The sequence below is a fragment of the Arctopsyche grandis genome, chromosome 4 (genome assembly GCF_051622035.1).
Source record: "Arctopsyche grandis isolate Sample6627 chromosome 4, ASM5162203v2, whole genome shotgun sequence".
Taxonomy (NCBI): Eukaryota; Metazoa; Arthropoda; class Insecta; order Trichoptera; family Hydropsychidae; genus Arctopsyche; species Arctopsyche grandis.
In genome coordinates, this window is record NC_135358.1 from 24,357,796 (window position 1) to 24,378,765 (window position 20,970).

The window sequence follows — 20,970 nt, forward strand, 5'->3', positions numbered from 1 at the left end:
AAATTGCATGTACATATGAGCAGTTATATTCGAAAGTTGTGGATCAGTTCCAAAAACACTACATATTTCTGAATTCACAAACTGTTGTCACTTATTTTAATTCGATATGTCTCCGAAAATCAAACTACACGTATTACAGACCAATAGTATTTTCAAATATTGTTAAACGCAAAACATTAAAATGCAAATGAAGAAAAGTGGACTTATATCACTTTCAAATATAATATAACGACTCATATATATTTATATTGCTTATTCTAAGAATTTTCTATGAAAAAACGTGTTGCATTTTATACGTGGTCAATTATGCAGTTATTTGTTACTGTCCATCTGCTCATGCGACAAATCACTCATGGACATTACAATCACTGATCACAAATCACTCACGCAACATTTCGCTCACTGAATTATTAAAATAGCGTACAAAAACGTTATTTTTTTTACACAATAATTATTCCAAAACTCAATTAAACGTATCGTGACTAATTAACACACTATACTATCACAGATAAATAAATAAAATATACACAAACCAGTTTAATCTCAATTTATTCACAAAGTACAGATTATAAAAGTATACTTGATATTTTTTCCGATGAATTTCTGTTGACTTTTGGAGAGAGTATAAAGTAATTAAAGGAATAATTTAAAAAAGGTATGTAGTTGAGAATACCAAAGTCGATCCCAATTAAAATAATTCCCCCAAATAATTATAATTAATTAATCGAATGAAATTTTACGCTCTATAGGTCAGAATTTAAATTAATTAATTATTTTGTTAAAGTTAGATTATATTTCAATCACAGTATTATAAACAATATTCTTGTATCATAAATATATAATAGTTAACATACTTAAGACTTGTTCATAATTATTTTAGACGTTCATTCATTTTAGACGTGTGTAAGACATAATTAAGACGTGTTCGAAATTGTATCAGAAGGTCGAATTCTCATTGCAATATTTTTTTTATTAAAATACAAAATGATTGCATAAGTTCTGTTAAAAAATGTATGTATGTATATTCTGTCAAAATATATGTACATACATATGTAGTATGTGTTTATGTACATATATAAAATATTGAAAAGGGTGAAAAATAATAATATCAACACTAATACATAACATTGAAAAAAAAATAGTAAAAAGCAATAATATACAAAATTGCACGTTCCGTTGTTTGTTATGGAGTTTTCCTGATCTCTCTTTCATACAGATCTGTTTCATATTCCGTATCTGGCGGAAGGTCGAAGAGAAACGGATCAACCTCGCATTTCCCGGCCGTGAACCATTTCCCCATTCGATCCTATAGAGGTTTTCCCCTTGAACCAGTAACACTAAAACGGAATCATAGTTTTCACCCCGGCAGCTGTGAGTGCTACGAGCTTTCGATGTTTTACTTCAATTACGTCGAATACAGAAATGAAAGAACACTATGTAAGTTTCCTTATTTTTCTTTCGCACCACAAAAGAATTTCATGGCGTAGGTGTGTATCTTTTAACCTTATTATTGTTTATTTTTTGTTTGTGGCATGAAAGGAGATTGAGTGCGTTTGTATACGAAAAGAAAATTAAGAGGACAATGCTCGGAGGATAACGTACCAATGTTCAGAATAAAGTGTGACACTTTTTAGCCTTTGCGAACAAAAAAATAAATAAACAAGAAAGAAAAACCACACCGGAGAGCACAATGGCGGCGTCGGCAAGGACACAAAAGGTATTCTTTGTCGACACATTTCGGTCTAGACGTGCAATAGTCTATTCAGCGATGCTATCGGCTGTATGATAATAATATACGAGAATTTAAATGGGAAAATTTGAATTTTCAAAAATATACCTGCGAATGTGGGACTCTGACACAATACTATCTCATGTGTTTTGTTCAAGATTCAAGGACGAATATTCAAAAGAAGACAAACAAATTTAATATTTTTATTATAGAAGCACATTCGTATATGCATATATGTACATATGTATATAGTTATGCTATTTACAATATTACAAACATTACAAACATTTTATATGTGAGCTTGTCATAAGCCAACGATGGTTAGTCTCAAAAGAAAAGCCCATACTAGGATTGGCCTTCCACCATATACTCCTTTTCTTACAAAATGTTGATAACTCACCGAGTTATTACGATAGTCGACATGAGTGGTCGTACTAACGTCATTCGTAGTTACGTGATATCATGTTACACTTTTTTTACGGAGATTATGCGCGAGGCTGAGGCTGAGCTTGATAAAATGCAGGCATATATGTAGGTCGGCAAGTGTTTTGTACATTTTGTATTTTTTTAAAAACATAATAATGTGAAAAACTGAAGATGAATATAATATGGAGAATATTATAAGAAAAATTATTCACACTTACATTTATAGGAGAATGTTAAGAGGGCTGGACACCAGCGCCTTGTCCATACAAACGTATTACACTTCTCCCTTCCTCAATTATGGCATTAGAGAAATTATTTTTTAATATGCTATGGATATCCACCATAGGCATGTTTCTATTTTTTATTTTTTTGATTAGTTATTTTTTATAGGAGCTAGGAGCCACCAAACATCTATAAAATCGCCTCGTTCTTACACCCACTAAAAGAGTCCAGGGTGCTATTTTAACGGTTGATTTTTAAAAAAATACAAAGACGCAACTAGAAAATATCTTTCTCATACTGATGATGAAACTTTTTTTAAATTGGTCTAGTTTCGGAGGAGAAATTGGAGATTACGAAACCTCGATTTTTGTCGATTTAAAATAGGTATTATCTGGTCGAGACGCAACTGTCGCATTCACTCAATATATGTATATATTGATATATATTGTCGCATTCACTTAATATATATGTACATTCACTCAATATACGTACATATATATCGAAGAAAGGAACGCCAACAAAATTAAGGTTTCGGGTATCCAGCCCTCTTAAGAATCTCAAATGATTTACAAATAACTACATCATAAAAGAATTTGAAATAAAAGAACAACCAGCAGATTTCGTCGAAATAGACCGGACTGCTGCTTCTCAAATCGTAAAATTTCGAGACACTCAGAAGAGAATTGTTGGCCCATTTATTCCAAATACGCTGAAGACGATTTAAAATGTTTATAAGCCACAATCTGTGATTGCAAAATGTCGTGTAAGGAAAAAAAAAGAGAAGAGAAAAACAAGGTTTTCATAACTGCAACACTTACATAAATGCTTGTGCGATAATCTGCTGCCGAGAAAACAACACCATTTTTATTCGTATTTAGAGCCAGTGCCGTGAGGGAGAAGTGGCGTGATGGTTGCTTTCAGATTTTTTATTTCACCAAAGCACAAAGGAAACATCTAAAATTGATATATTCGTATCTGCGTACGATGCGGTGGCGGGAAATATCCTTTTGTTCGACGCTTTCTTCATTCACAGTTTCTCAGAGACGCGAGGTGTGTGGTCTTTGTGAGGCCCTTTATCATAGAAATTCTTCAACAAATAGAGCTTCCATCCTTCCCCCAAACCTCACCCTCGAAGGGTTGAAAGATAAGAACGGATGGGCTAGAGGCATTCAAAGAATAATGTAAGCGACGCGCTTCCCTTACGGAAAACCTACGCTAGAAATGTTACTCCGGGGTCAGAGGGGAAAACTTTTGACTTCCAATGGATCTGTCATGCGAAAGTTGGCGATAAAAAATAAGAAATACGAAGAGAAAATCCAAAATGCTCTCTTTTTAACAATTAAAAAGGACCCATGGGCTATATGCAAAAGGGTGAGTTACTTAAGTTTTTACGTGCGCAACGTACGTACATACATACATACATACCTCTGTATAATGACTATTAAAAGGCGGGTCATTCGAGTCCTGTTGAAGATAAGCTTCTGAATGAGGGTGAGATAGGATTAAAGCGACCTAATACGAAATTTTATGCATTTCATTCTCTCCATTTCATTCTCTCAAGTCACGAAAGTTAACGTGGAAGCATTTTAAAATAAAGACTGTTTCAGTAAACATGCACGATTGTCACGACACGTTTTGGTTGCGAAATGCAACTCAAAAATTTAAAATAAAAAATCAAATCAATCAATTTTATTTACATAAAATGAAAAGCAAAATAAAAAATTCGGATGTGACCAACCCATGACTTTATCTATGTATTGTATTTGAGGAATATAAGAAGGTTACAAAACAAAATTCGATAATTAAACATATGTACATACACGTTCAAACATACCGGTTATGAAAGCATTTTCAATACAAATTGAGCGCAAATGTAGGGAAACTTACACCAAGACAAATGTTCTACTTCCGGTTGTCGGATTTTGTTGGAAATTTTTTTATTACTTAAAATCATTACATTATTATAAACATTAAGAGGGCTGGACCCGAGATACCCACTATACGTAACAAATGTACATACATAAATAAAATCTACGTACGGTATATATTTTATACACGGATTTTAAATTGAAAAACAGTATTCGATTCGAAAGTTTAGAACTTTGAAGCGAAAGTAAACAATACCTGCAAAATACGATTTATCCATTGTGCCAGACACAAAACTCAACAAAGCGACCGAACCACTTTTCGAGATGTGTCGTAATTAGCCATTGTTTTCAAATAAAGTGGCACGCGACAATGCCCAGCTTTTAGATATAAAGAGGAAGGACAGAAAAGTCTCTCCTATTTTACGGCTAGATAACACGTGCTAGATTTAATACGAGGGGATTGTCGTATGTATAAAGGTATATATATATACACATATGTATGTACATATATGTATCCAAGCAAGAGACCGATGAAACGCACGATATAAATATTGCGCAGTTAGACAAAGAGACAAAGACTTACCCGTTTGAAAGGGTACAATATCGGAGCTCAAAGAAAACGGCGATAGTCAAAAGTGAATCGGTGAATGACATCACCATAATTCTATGGTGGATTTAAATCTTCGGTTGCCTATATCGAATGTATGTATACATACATATAATATGTACATATGTTAAATAGTATCGCGTGCCGTTTCGATTTTCCGCGAACGAAATGAAATGAGTTCGTGGAAAATTTATAAATGCTATATACATACACACAATATGCATACCTATTTGGTAAATGTGTTGAAAATTTGTGCGAGAATTTCCAAGGGTTGTTAAAAAACTATAGGTAATAATAATAATTAATTATGTATATTAAAGAGTCGAGCGTAACGTTGGAGAAGTGCTCGTCTAGTGTTGACTGAGCACGCAATGTGATTTTCGAAAGGTTCAAAAATCACATTGCGTGAAAAAGACCAACACACATTTTTTTCAGATATGATTATGTATACATATATTATAAATGGAAAGCTTAGGAATGGATTTAAATTATGCACAACTAAACAAAAAATTGACATGATTAATTTAAAGAAAAAGTTGTTAGTTATCTGAAAGTTGGGTTAATATTATGATAATAAATATTACCCTAAGTGCCGTTTTTATACAGTTAATTAAACAACAAGTGAGTCATAATGGATCAATTTAATCCGCCAATGAGTAGTTGTTGAACTATTAAATTAAAAACTAAAAGTTAAAATTGAAAAGCACACATGGATGAATAAAAGCTCCGATGGTCAAATGTTGCTGGATTAATAAATTGCTCAACTATTAATGGTTTACTCTTTAAGCATATAACTATACGTTAGGGTGCATTGAAGACAGCGAATTTTGGAATTTGGAAGCAGCTTGAGTCGGAAAAGACGTTTTGTATTATGAGGAATCCGAAAAATAATATAAAAATTCTAAAATATATATTTGCACTGCCGCCAGCCAATTCAAGTTTGTGAATTTTTTTTTATTCATGCTTCCATTTAGTAGTTTATTTTTTAAAATTTATCTTATCATATATACATAAATGGAATAATTTTACATTAAAAATACCTCAAATGGGACTTTTCTTCACATTGCTAAGACAGGAAAAATAATCTGAAACTTCGTCGCGCGTCCTCAGTTCATTGTCGATGTTCCTTAAACATCGTTTCTCAAGTCTACTATTAATAAAATATGATATAATTTTCAAATAACTTTATATTTTGATCTATTAAAAAAAAAAACCTAACAATAATTTTTCTTATAAATATAAAAAAGCACCTTTTCCAAATCAAGTTGTTTCCAAACTATGTCGCTGATTTCCAAACACAAAAGTCGCTGATTTTGATGTACCCTAATATACATACATATTTATGTATAATATAAATATGTATATACATAATTTTCAATAAAAGTTTTACTGAACTAAAACTTACCATACAAATCTATTATACAAATAAAAAGGTTTCCTACACTCACATTCATTAAGTATGTATATAATTAAATATACGTAGTATGTATACATACAAAACGTATATTTAATTTTTGGTATATATTATATAATGTAAATTTAGTTAATATATTTAAGCTCATGTCTTGTATGTACATATATTTTACACTTTTCAATTTAAATAAAGATAAAGAATATTTTTTTAAACACGCACTTCATATAAATATTTTATTCAATGGAATGTACAGGCAATATGTATAATATTATATTAACTCGTACAATGTATGAAAGTAACGTTATACAAAGCCATAGAAGAATTTCTTCCATGAAAATACACAAATATAATACATATGTACCGTATTGTAACGAACATATTTTCATCGTGTTCACGTTATGGAAATAACAATTTGAATACAATACATCTACCTATTATAAGGTGTATAGTCCTTAAAAGGGGTGAATTTGCTATTTTTTGTAAACATCTAGTTAGAAAACTACAGTAAAAATCATTTTAAAGCAAAACAATAGAAAATCACAGAACGTACGAGAAACTACCGAATTCCCAAGTATATGAAAATCTTCAGATGAAAATTTTATATATATATTGTAATATATGTATGTATATACATATATATATAATAACACCCCAGATATCAAATGAATACATACTTGAACCGTTAACTTCAACTATGCTACGTGATATTATACATATATACGGTCACAGGGATGAGCCCTAGTTGGGCTTGGTCGTCGAGCACGATTCTGAGAAAGTCTAAATTGAAATTGGACCAAAGGCAATAATAAAATGAGCCGGTCTTTTCGTCGGAAGGGCAGTGTGCTTTTATGGGGAAAATTCTATGGGGTGTTTCGCGTGACCCAAGCGATCCATCCGGGTCCATTGTATCGCATTGGCCACCGTGTGATTAATGGCCCTTTTTTTTACTTTTTTTTTAGTGTTTCGGTCTCCGACGAAACTCATCACTCAGAACGGGGTCGTTTTATCGACCTGAGACTTATGGATTGGGGTGCGTTTACGACCCAGTGTCGACGACGACCCCGATTCAAATCCGTTCCATTGTTTGGATGTGCAATTGTCGAGTTCTAGTAAAACAAAAATTTGAAGAGATGTACCTTAAAAAAAACTTATGCTATCATAATGCCATTAAATGGCTGTTGGATGAACTTTGTCGACGTGAGAAGTAGGAAGTTGCATCGTCATGTTGGCGAGTTGCTCGTTAGCAAACGTGAGCTTGTTTGTCAGTGATAAAGTTTGGGCAACTTTCAATATGGTAGGAAGTTTGATGTAGGTAATATCAACTGTCAGATAATAGATTTGAACCTTTCTTCGTCTTGGAAATGCATGGCTATTTTGTTGGAAAACATGGTTATTTTAAATTGAAATTTAAATTACGATATAAAAACACGTTAACGAATAGCTAACGTTAGCTAAGCTAACTTTATACATCAAATAAATTTTATTTGAATCATGATGACTATTTCGGTTATAATTGTTTAAAAATACATACATATATTTAATGAAAATAAAATTAGTACTGACCTTAAATTCTTTACTTTCTTTGACTCTCATTTGTGCTCTCATGACGTCGCCGGATTTAGGTTTTCCTAATAGTGCTACTTTTTCCTCTTCTGTTCTTTTGTCGGGATGTTTGCTTTCAGCTATCGTCGCCAGTGTTGCTATTTCATCTGTACAGTAAAATAAATCATGTTTAATATTTTTATTTTAATAAAGGCAACCGAAAAATTTAAAGTCATCGCCGAAACGTTTTACTCTGTTAGGAAATTCAAACGAAAATACACCTCGTATAATAATAGCACACAAAAAAGATATCCCGCGATGTTGTCGCGAATTTTCACCGTTTGTATTACGTGTCAGGCTTTGTGACTTTTCCGGGGAGAAAAAAAATATGATTTAGCGTTCGCGCATAACGTTCTAATCCGTTTTGCGGATAAGGGATTTATTTGTACAAATTGGGAAATACACGACGACTTTTCCCGCCACTGCTCTCTCGCTTCTTCCCGTTCCATTCCAGTTTATTTATTTTTTAATACTGAATAAGCTCGCATCGGAAACCTTTGAATTCAATTTTTGGCTAGCCGGAAGGCTTTTGGCGTAAACGACAATGCCAAAAGAACGTCGGAAGAAAATCGAGCATATAAAGGCAACGGGAAATATTACATGTGATATATCTGAAAATGTGGTCAACTCGGTACAGACACAATAAATATAAATGGAAAATACATTAATTTTGATATGAGTAAGAATCACCCTGAATTTTACATACAATGAATTACAGCAATTATTCTTACATGTATAACATATAAAAAATGCAGCATGATTGTACACACACAAAGTATTTTATTTAAATACCAATAAATAATATTTCTATACAAATTTTAAAAATCACTATAATGGGATTTAAAATATTTTGATATAAAAATGTGTTTATGAATGAAATCTTGTTTTCTATGATGGGATTTAAATATTAGTGCGATTAAATCAAATGGTAGATCTAGCCTAGATATCTTTATTAATTAATTAATTAATATATTTATACCAGGAAGGCCTAACAAGTAAAAAACAATATAAATAAGCATATCTATGGATATGTATTTTTCTTTGTGCAGTTACATAAATGAAATACAAAATATCATATTTAAATAAAAAAAGAAGACACCGTAAAAAGAATAAAACTATATTTATCAGTACATAAACGACGATGAAAACGTTTAATATTTCAGGACGATAAAAATCGTGAAATTGATAAAAAAAAATGTGTTCAAATCACCGAAAAAGGTGCAAAATTGAAGGATTTTCACAGCGATTTCACTACGGAGTTTTTTCGTTCGTTTCCATTCCGGAAAATCCAGGTCATGGTTACGTTACACCATTACCAGTGTCACGAAAATGCTATCCAACGCAACTAGATGACTTCTCTGGATTCCGTATCCGACGACGCGTACACAGATAATTTTGTTAAATGGACCGAAGCATAGGATAAACTTTATTGGGAAAATCTCGACCATATAAACGCACATTCAAACCACCAAAGTAAACTAATCATATCGAAAAACGTAAAAATACCCGAACGGAACCCATCACGAAAATCTTATTACCTCCAACGTGATCGCTTTACCGAAAAAAAGCTTGAATTTCGTAACCGAGAACGGATTATAGGATGAGAAGTTGGAAATTTAGCTTGGTGCGCATACATTTTCACAGTTTACGAGTAGAAACTCTTAGATGTCGGTTATTAGAATCGTAAAGTATGCTTTAGGGTCATTACGTGATGGTTGGTTTTCCTCGCTGCTCGTATTTTAATTAAACGGATATACGCGACCATTCAAAAGGGTCTCTTCTATGTATGTATATATTTATGTAAATATATATATATATATATATATATATATATATATATATATATATATATATATATATATATATATATAATATATAATATAAATATATATATATATATATATATATATATATATATATATATATATATATATATATATATATATATATATATATGAATATATATATATATATATATATATATATATATATATATATATATATATATATATATATATATACATATATATATTCGTAGTATAATAAATAAATATGTGATATTCCAAGAAAACGCATTACATAATTAGAAATTTCTTCAAGGATATGAGAAGGTTTGTCAAAATTTGATAAAATAATTTTAAAACAAAAAAATATTGGGAGTGTAAAGGTGAAAACAGAATTATAGCCTAATCGTAATCTTACATACATAGAAAATAGATTTGATGAAGCAAAAACAAGTAGACATAAATTGCCTTACTGAGCTAAAAAAATACGCTATCACTGAGCTGGACGCAAAACGTTCAGTCAAAAATGTGTGTTTTAAAATAAAATACTTCAAAATCTGTGAGGTTAATTACTGCAATTATCTATAAAAATTATTTTGTCATGTATTAAATGTCGAATAATATAAAATAATTGCAAGTAGAGAGCCTTCATTATCACGCTTAAATGTTGAGCGCAAAGTACTGAATTCCCCCTGTGTCTCGCTTTTGTGAAGTACGTGTAACAAGGACTTCCCGTGAAAATAATTATTTACGTTGATATTGAACAATGTTTTTTTTATTTTGTAATAACATAATTAGAATCATAGAGGTTTTGATGAGGAACACAATAAATATGAGGTGCCTGCATTCAATATATTTGGAGATATAAAATAAAATATATAGCTCCTAGTCACAGTGCGGAAAGTGCTAAGCTTTATAAAGATTTTTTTTAAATCCAAATAAAAAAATAAAAACCAAGCATAAATAATGGGTAGCTACGACCATATCGATTAATATTGTAAGATAGATATTGGGTGCACGTCGACCACTGGTTTACCAGCATTGTTCACCTGATCGTGCGTTCGTGCCAAAAAGGCCTCGACGTGTGAATAAGCTCATCGTCCAATATTCGGCGTGTTTGTACCGTGCTTCATTCGGAGCTGGATTGTCGACGGATCGACACGAAACTACCTCTACCAGTACTCACTGCGTCTTTACCCCGATCTAGGAAACCCCTCTTCACGTACACGCTACAACATGTATCTATACTATAAATATATCCAAATTATGATTCCTTTGAGTATGTAATCAATCTGGCATAAAATTTTCTGGCTGTAACACTTTTATTCGGATATTATACAAAATATTTTATATATATTTATATGTAAAACTTTTTGTCGTTAAAATTTATCAACACCAATTTACCATAGGATTCTTTTTTAAATTTTAATTAAAACACTCGAAGCTGTTGCTTCTGTGAAATACTCATAAAGGAGTATTACCGACACGAGTGTAATTTTGGGAATTATTTGAAACGCATCGGGGGGTGAATTACCCGAGTCGTTTACTCCGACTTGATGCGCCCCTGCGGATTGGATTAAAGCGACCGTAGTCGCCAACTTTAGGGCCTTTTACGACGAAGCACTAAGCTATTAATTTTTTTCTCATCTCTGTCTCGCAGTGATGAAGGAAAATTCGGAAGATAATCTAGCCCCTAACTGCGCACGAGGAGTGTGGGTGAAAAATAAAAAAAATTAGGTGAGGCGAACAAAGGCGCGAGTGAGTTCTTCGTGCGTAGATAAAGTTTTAAGGATTCGAATAAATTACATCCTTATTCGAAACACGTTCGTTCCGAAATGATTATGATATACGTATGTATACGGATCGTTCTAATACAGACCGATTCATACACAAAGTTACAGCCAGTTCTCCGTCATGCATAAACTAAAATGAAATATATATATCACTAGTGGCATGTGTACACATATGTAATTGTGCACTCGGTAAAATATTGCAATTCGGATCAACGGAATTAATAATTTAAAATTTATTTAATTTTTTTGAAAAAATATTTTGTATTTGTCGGCCACTCGCGTCTGTCTGTCACGATATGTCGCGTCTCTTTCCATGATATACGATTACAAGGGGAGAAAGAGAGACTGAGCATGGTGTTAACAGCGATTACTTCATACACACGCACGTACGCACGCACGCCCGTATTAGACAATTATTATATAAGATAGGACTAATGTCAATATTTCTAATTCAGCCAGCAGTATGGCTCGGTGGTTGGGCTCTTGCTTAGCGCCGAGAGGACGCCGGGTTCGATCCCGATCGACCTCAATTGAAAAGAATTTATTCCGAGTATTTCTGTAATGCTGATGGTCAGACTTGGATATTTGTGACTCCAGGTCGATCGTTTTTTATTAGAGTTTGCCAATTTTTCTGATTTCATTGTTGAGACGGTTCCTAATTAAATTGGCTAAAAACCTTCCTACCTACAATGTCACCACTATATGATTATATTACCATGTGGTGCTCACTGTAAATGGAATATTATATTTTTATTTATGTTTATTATTATTTTTTGTCTCATTATACAACTTTCTTTTTATATTTTATTCTGTATGTGTGCCTATTTAAATAAAATAAAAAATAAAATAAATATACAGCATGATTAATGTACAATAAAAAATTAGGTACAAATTCATAGATATCTCGTTAATTTCGAGTTTTCAGTGTCTCTTAATTCATCGACTTATGTAATAAAAATGCTGAATTGTTTGTAATTGGCCAGAAAGGCGCATTGGGGTTTACCTGTTAGGCCTTCCTGGTATATTTGTATAAAACATTAAATAATGATGTTAATAATACACGATATATGGTCACAAATTCAATGAAAATTTCACATCCATTTTGTGGACTTTGGGCATGAAGTGCTCATTTCATTATTAAGTCTTAAAAATTAAAAAAATAAATGTGTGGGTTGATTTTCACAATACAAGGGCCAAAAGGTCGCGCTTTGTTATGACGTTTATTAAGACGATCTATTTAAATATATACCTTCGTTGCCCACGTGCTAATTACCGCGGAATATTAAACGCAGGGTTCGCGATTAAATTAAATCGAGTCAGTATTTTCAGAGTCAAATTTACAGATGACTTATGTTCGGTTGGGTTTCAGAGCACAACGCCTCCGGGTGCGTCCCTGCTGAACTTAATGGCTCGTAACGACTTTCAGGGCTGCCACTAAGCCGTTTGTCACCTTCGCCCACTGTTATTAATTATTCAGTGAAGGCGGTCGCATACAGGGAACATCCATTTAAAACTCGTCTTTTTTCCATCCCACGACACTTACGAGACCTGCTCCGTACTCCGGCAATTAATTTGGATGCTGTCTACCTATTCACTAGAATTAAATTTTAGCGGGTTCAAATCGGGGTAGGAATGAAATATTAATAAATAATGTTGGAATGAATATATTCATTTAACATATGTAATTTCAATGCGTCTAAATAGTTATGTGCGTACTAGGGAATCCAGCCGGTTTACCAGTAAATTACTGGATTTTTCAATCTCAAAAATACTTTTATTGTACTAAATATATTTAAACAAACGCTAATAAGCATTATTTATTATATGTATACTTGGATATATTGCCCAAAAAATAAGGTATGAGTAATGAATTCTTAATAAATTAATATTTTATATAGGACTAAATAAATATTTATTATTTTTTAAGAAAGTAAAAAAGTTTAAGAAAGTAAAAAAGTGAAGAAAACATAATGTATTTAAACTATCGTTCGATAGTTTTGATCTACTTTTTCAAGTAATTTTTCCAGTTTTATTTCATTTCATCAAAAAACTATTTCCTTTCTCACAATTCTGGGTGGGTTCCATTCCCAAATTGACTTCCTTTTTATTTCTAATAGGTAACTGAAGCCATTCTTTTATTGATAACACAAATTTAGTCGTAGATGGAACTAATGCAATATCATCATCGAAATCTGAAACCGATAGATTTACTACATATTCATTGTTAATCCGTTCTATCCCTTCTACTATTATTTTCATTATTGTATATTTTTCTCCTGGATGAAACACTGGGTCGGATCAGTTTTGCTAGAATATAAAATAAAAATAGGAATGTGATAAAACGCAATGAATATGTTTTATTGATTTACCGGTAAAAGTGATAATTTGCTGATAATTCACCGAGCTATTTTTCAGGCCATTTACCGGTAATTGATGGGGATAGATTAGAACAAAATTGTACGTTGTTTATGCATCAGGATCATCAAGTTTTTTGATCAAGTTATTATGTATATAAAAATGAGATAAAATCTTGGTAAAACAGACCGTATATTTAATGTGAGAAAATGTAGAAAAGTTCGTGAAAAGACAATGTAGTTTTGATTTTTTTCATAATATAATAACACATTGTAAATATAATGCAATCATTACACACATACATATGTATTCAGTAAAAATATGATTTTTCCTTTCAAAATATGTAAAAAATGGGTAGAAATCAAGTAATAATATATGTACATACATATGTACTCTCAAGGTCTACACAGGTCACATTTTCCAAACTTACTCATTCATAAGAATAAATAGCATAAAAGTGTGATCAACACTTTTTTTCATGCCAAAGATGGATAAGGGTGTTCGGTTAAATAATGCGTATGTATACGATACGGATCCATCACACTTATTTATTATACGGGATCGCATCTGTGTGTTCAAGGAAGGTATAAGAAATCAATGAAAATTACACCGTATACGTTCAAGTACATTCATATGTATACAGAACTTATTTATAGCAAATGACTAAAAAAATTGAAAAAAAAAGGAAACGTAAACTAATCACAATGCCATGAAAGTAAAAACGGCGATTGAGTCGATTCGCAACTGTCATAATTTGACACGTGATTGATGGATGTGTATTTCGTCAGACAGGAATTCCGACAACAAAAGCGAGAACGATTGTCGAGAATGTGTATACATTATAAGGTATTTCAATTAATGTCGAAATGTAAAATTGTATTTTTGATATATTTATAGTAGGTATATACTACGTACATGTATTATATTATATTTTCGGCACTGGAAAAATTGCGCGCCATAATATTCCCAGTTATGGTCGTCGTTAAACCAGTGTAACGCCTTGTAGATAATGTATTTTATGTCATGATAATTTTAATTACTTTGTTCGTGGTGTGAGTAGTTGTAAACGCGTTTAATGCTCGAATATTTATATAAAGGATAAGGTGTTTTCTTTTATGTGTGATATTCGTGTACAACGATCGCAATTACATACATATATTCAATGTTTAATTTACAGTAAAGCTCGTAATCAACATGAACGTTATACAAAATATTGGGCGTATTTCATATCGGAATAGATAATAATTGGAAAATATCGTTACTTACACAAAAATATTTACTAACATATACATATATGAATGTATATGTATAATACTATTTTAATATAATTTTTAACGTTCAGTGCGATAACATAATTTTACATATATTTTCTGTGAGTATATTGATTATTATATACATATTTTAAACAATTAGAATGCAGTCAACACATTAATACACAGGTATGTAATTATTTATATAATTTAAAACTCCTAAATTGTATTATAAATACCTTTAACAATAAGTTTGAAATTTGACGTTTATCCTTTTACAACGGATTTATGTCAGCATATATACCTACATATTATAAATATGTACATAATAAGAATTGATTTTATTATGTAAATGTACGTAAGTATAATGAAAGAGAGCAAATTTTATTTAATTCTGTGTTTTGTGTGCTTAATTTTTTCACATCAATATAATAAGTACCTACCTACATGTATTAAAAAAATAATTAGTAAAAATTAAAATAAATTCATCTCAAAAATACAATTAACTTTAGGTTAAGACTATGGAATTATCGACGAAATTTCATAGCAAAAACTCAGCGCAAAACTAAGGCAAATACTGATCGTAATTTGGAATTAGGGATAGGTGTTAACGTTTACACGAATTGCCCCATTAAACAGAACGACCCCTAATTTAAGTTTTTTTTTCAGGCAATGTGAATAATTCAGACGATCGCTCGCACGTTTTGTACCCTCTAATTGAAAACAATAAATACAACCTTAACAGCGGTCGGCAGAAAATACATTATAATATTTTTTCGTCCATTAAGCTTCCGGATTATTTGAATTAGCTTTAATTAAACGAGCACTCATTGCGAAAATTCCGTTTCAAAACGAGCCCGTTGGGAAATGAAATCGATCTATGTATATACATATCATGTGTATAAATTTACTGACATTCAAATCAAAACGTTCCGATGATAAGACGTGACGTGAAAACCAGAAACCACCACGTTGATGAATTATGCAAATTGGGGATGTTCGCGAATTCGCGTGTAATTTTGGCAAAGTTTCAAACGCGAAAATTCCTAACGAAAATAGATCGAATTTTCCTTTGGAAATTTCGACGTGTGCGACACAATCAAATTTACGGTTTACTACTGTTATGTATTGCGAAATATTAGATTAATTGGCACCGGGTGGATGAGAGTACGTTCATGATTTTCTGATCGTGCTATTGGAGAGGGGTATGATACGTTTCGTCCTACTAATGAAATTTGAACTGTCTGTGGTTGACATGGGTTGACAATGACCCAACCCGGCTAATTAGCACAAGATTAAAGACAATACCCGGGATGTTCTTACAGAGTGTGTTGACGGCTTCTTTATACTGAAAAACAAACGTATCCAATGACGGAGAAAAGCTCAGTGTATTGTTCGTTGTATTTTTATTTAAGTTCAAGTAGGCACTTTAATGGTTCAATAGGTCTTACAACCTCTTCAAATATGTTCGAAAACTTCATTAGATTAAATGATTTGTTTGCAATAAACTAATCTATATAATATATCTATAGTTAAAAATGCAATTTTTATAATTTAAACGAAATCCACGTTTTAATGCAATAAAAGTTTTATTAAAACAGTTTTGATCATTATTTTTCACCGCGAGCTTGAAAACTAAAAGATATGTATATAAGAATTCACTGAACATAATTTGAAAAAAAAAAACAATAGAATTTTAATTTTAATAAATTGAGACCAAAAGAAAACATTTGAATTCGATTTTTAACAGATATTCAAAATTATTTGTTTAATTTAAACAAATAATAAATACAATATGTATTTCATTTATTCAAATAAATCTGCATGGCTTTATATACATACTAGTGGTTTTACCCGGCTTCGCTCGGTATTTGTAATATAAGCCGCTTAAACATGACTAATCTAATAGTAAACATTTTATTAAATTTATGTGAATAGTTTTATTTTATATAAATTTATTAGAATACTCATTTGATTTTTTTTATTAAATTGACTCTCACGAACAAACAAACATATATACTCTTTCGAAATTATATGTATACCAGAATCCGAAGAGAAATCGGGTAGGGCTTCGCCCTCGAGGACTTTGAATTCTTTGAATCGAAAAAAATCAAATCGGCGCCTATGAATCGAAAAAAAAAAAATCGAATATGTTCCCAACGAACCAACCAACCAACCAACGAATGTTACATACAAAGTCTCTTTCGAAATTATATATTAGATTATAGGTAAAGCAATCATTTTACGCAATTAGGAAACAGTTGCAGGCTTGTTTTTTTTAAATGATATGTAAAATAAAAAAAATAGTGGATGTTAAAAATATATCCAATTCATTTTCGACCGGATATATGTATATTTAGTGATTTGATTCGTACTACTGCAGTGTTGTCATTATACAGGTTATATATTATTGACAAGATGCATGGGGACTCCCTTGTCCAGTAGAACTTTCCACACGTAGTCCCAGTTCACACAGTCAAAGGCTTTTTTATTGTATATATAATTTCGAAAGAGACTTTGTATGTAGGTATGTATGTATATATCTTTGGTTGGGAATTTCGTAAACAAGTCAAAATTTCTATGACGACGAGTCGACTTTTTTTTTCGATTTACGCTGTTTATATTAAAAATACTGGGCGAAACCGCGTAAAACAACTAGTAGTCTATAAAGCAAAGAACGGCTGGTGTTTGAAAACATTGAAACATTTTTCAATAAGCTGACGTATGTATGTGTATATTCAGTATTTGTTCCCTCGCACCCTTTCCTTTTACAAAACCGGCTTGTTCGTTTGGCATTTGCCATCCAAGATATCTGTTGCTCAAACGATCTTTAATTATATACAGGTATACTTTACTGGAGTATGATATTATGGCCAAGGTCCTGTAATTCTCGTATTTTTTTTGTAGATCCTTTCTTGTGTAAGGGAATGAATATTGAATTGACCCAATCTTTCGGCCATACTCCGTTTACCCAGAGTATATTATTGCACATATACATATATGTATTACATAAAGCCTTTATCGCAGTTTCACCAAGCTCTTTCAGAAGTTCAACTTGTATACCATCGCTTCCAGGAGACTTTTGACATTTAAGTTTTTTTTGGCATTTTCGATTGCTGGACATTTTATTCAGCAATTAAAAAAAGCCTTCAAAACCATTCGGGTTTAAAATTAAACACACTAAGCACACGCATACCTGTACAAACACTTCATATTACGAAGGTAATTTATTTTTGATATGATTTGCGATGTTCGAACACATGCGAAACCACATATAAGAGACTTCGCGACGACAAACGAATTCCCCAATTTCATTTATAGATGGTTAATTAAAGTCTTTGAATCGACAGCGATTCAATTTAACCCGTGCACGTCCTCGGCCGCGGCGGGGTCTGTTTACGTTTATATTATCGTTCCCTTTGTGCTCTGGCAAAAACATTCGAACGAGAGAAGATCGCGGCAAAATAAACGTATTTAACCCCCGAGGCGGGACACGACCGCGTGTAATAAAATGAGATTCGAAAAAAGCTTAAGTGATTTCGTATGTTGGTTTGTATCCTTGCCGGGCACGATAAGCCTGCGGATTTGCGAGAGGGTCCTTTTTAAACCAAAATCGGTGTACACGACAACCGAACCCACCTCGGATTTCCATTCGTTCTCGTTAAGTGCCCGTCTTTTAATGCCTTTGTTAATATTGGACGAATATATTTTTAAAAAAGCATCGTTGTTGTGCCCATGTCACGGTATGACATTGATCATCCGCGATAAACTTGTTGGGAACCATTTAATTTTTTTAAAATTTAAAATTGATTGAAAATAAATAAATATAATACTATTCATACAAGTGTTAGTGTTTTCAAATTATAATATTATGATTTGAGTGAAGAAAAATTGACAGAATTTGTAGCGAATTCAAAAAGTAATTAATTCATTTTTCATCACAATATTTGTGGAGTTGACCAAATATTGTGGTCCAACGTAGCGTGTGACTAGAATATTTTTCAAAATTTTAGTGAGTTTTATCAATTAGAAATGGAAATCGCTTTTTTCACGGAGAAAATGCGGTTGCGTGATTTCAAATTTATACAAATTTCATGTGAAGAAAATGCGTGTTACGTTTATTAAATCCGTGCGCGGACTTTTGGCCAAATGGATACTTGGCCGACGGACGATTGGTGGGACGGGCATTTGGCCGATTGAAATTTCCAATTGCTTGAATTTATTTCTGATTAGCAGTAGATGGCGAATGGCTGTAAATGATGATAATGACAAAGAATAGATAATATATAAAGAAAATATCGCTGCAGATTATTATTTTAGTTAAATGCTTTGTCACAAACAGTATAAAAATAAAAATAAAAATAAATTCAATAATGACGCACACATACTTTTATTAAGTGTCCTCAGATTTTATCTTCTACTATAATATTTACTAAATACAAATATTATTTTCAAATAATTTTGTATTTTGATTGATTTTTTAAAAAAACATTTTTTTATATTAAACGATAAAAATTAAGAATCGTGCAGAGAAATAATTTGAAACTCATTAAAAATAGACACGTTATTGAAAAATCGCTTCGATGTATCATAAAAATTTTATCGTTTTGATAAATTAAAACAACTAAAAATTTCATTCGGCCAAATGTCTGCAGCCTGATGTCAGTTTGGTCTAACGTCCATCGCGGTCGGCCTAATGTCCGTTTGGCTAAGCATCCGTCGGCCAAGTGTCCATTCGGCCAATAGTCTGTTAACCGGTGTCGCTTTAGGGCAACTTGTCATAGTATACAAACCAAATAAAATCATTTTATAAAACAAATAATGATATAATAGTAACGAGACTGGAAAAAAAATTTATTCATATATGTATAATAATTTTGAATAACCTCAAACTGATTCCATTGAAAAATGTTGGGCTTACATATTACTATTGATAATTTTTCAAACAAAAGTTACCAAACATACCGATTAATTTGTAATCTGTTTTACAAAACAATGGATTAACTCATTGTTCTGTTTCACAAAGGTGAACGAATAAAAATTGTAACGATGAATTTATGTTATAAAACTGTATTTAAAATATGAATAACAAATAAGCAAAAGTTATATGTATGTACATACATACATATTCGAAAATGTAAATGGAATTTTTATTACCGCAGTGAAGTACACAACGATACAGAGACGTGCGTGCGCTTAAAATTAATTTATCGAGATTAAATAATAATTCACGTTGTTGTTTTTGTTGTAAAGCGTTACATTGGGAGAGTAAAATTTACAACGGTTAAATAAAGCGAATTTAAACGGCGCAACGTTCTATTTCAATTTCGGTTAAACGTCCATTAACGCGCTTAAACACCTACACACGGAAAATATTACACATACATACGTCCATATATTGTTACCAAAAGGAAAATAAACGTATTTTGGCCAAAAATATATATTTTAGTAAATTTCGCGCTAAGTGGAATGACCGGAAATTGGATTAGAAGTTGGCGTACCCCGGCGCCCTCATAACTCATCGAACTAATCGACATATTTTGCTCAGTATATAAATATAATATGTGTACGTGTCCATATGGAAGGAAAAAATAATGTTGTTTTCGAACGGAAAATACCTTTTCCGGTTTCACGTGCGAAAAGTAAAAGTTAGATCGTATTTATTAAGTATATCTGATTTATTAAGTTAACCAAGCGTTTAGATATACATACAAATGTACCTTTGTATAAAAAAATATCGTTCGCTTTGTTTGGACAAATTTCATTTTGTTCAAAGATCTGTACATACATACATAGGATAGCATTGAAATAAATTATATTTTATTTATTTTATTTTATTACAGGTAAACCCATTTTTGTACATAAGTACCAAAAATTCCAAACGTTTTACAAATAAAATTTTATTTTAATACAATACCAT

General features: G+C 31.7%; 1 protein-coding gene across 8 annotated transcripts in view; it reads right to left on the reverse strand.

The window, feature by feature from the left end:
* The window catches only part of Calx (sodium/calcium exchanger 3), a 148,047-nt gene that overhangs the window by 21,692 nt on the left and 105,385 nt on the right, over nt 1-20,970 (reverse strand). For 5 of the 8 annotated variants that reach the window (XM_077429568.1, XM_077429566.1, XM_077429560.1 and 2 more), the window contains one exon: nt 7,830-7,975. In XM_077429568.1, the coding sequence (XP_077285694.1) occupies nt 7,830-7,975 (146 nt within the window). The remainder of the gene's footprint in view (nt 1-7,829; nt 7,976-20,970) is intronic. The other 3 variants (XM_077429564.1, XM_077429563.1, XM_077429562.1) reach the window with 1 other exon arrangement.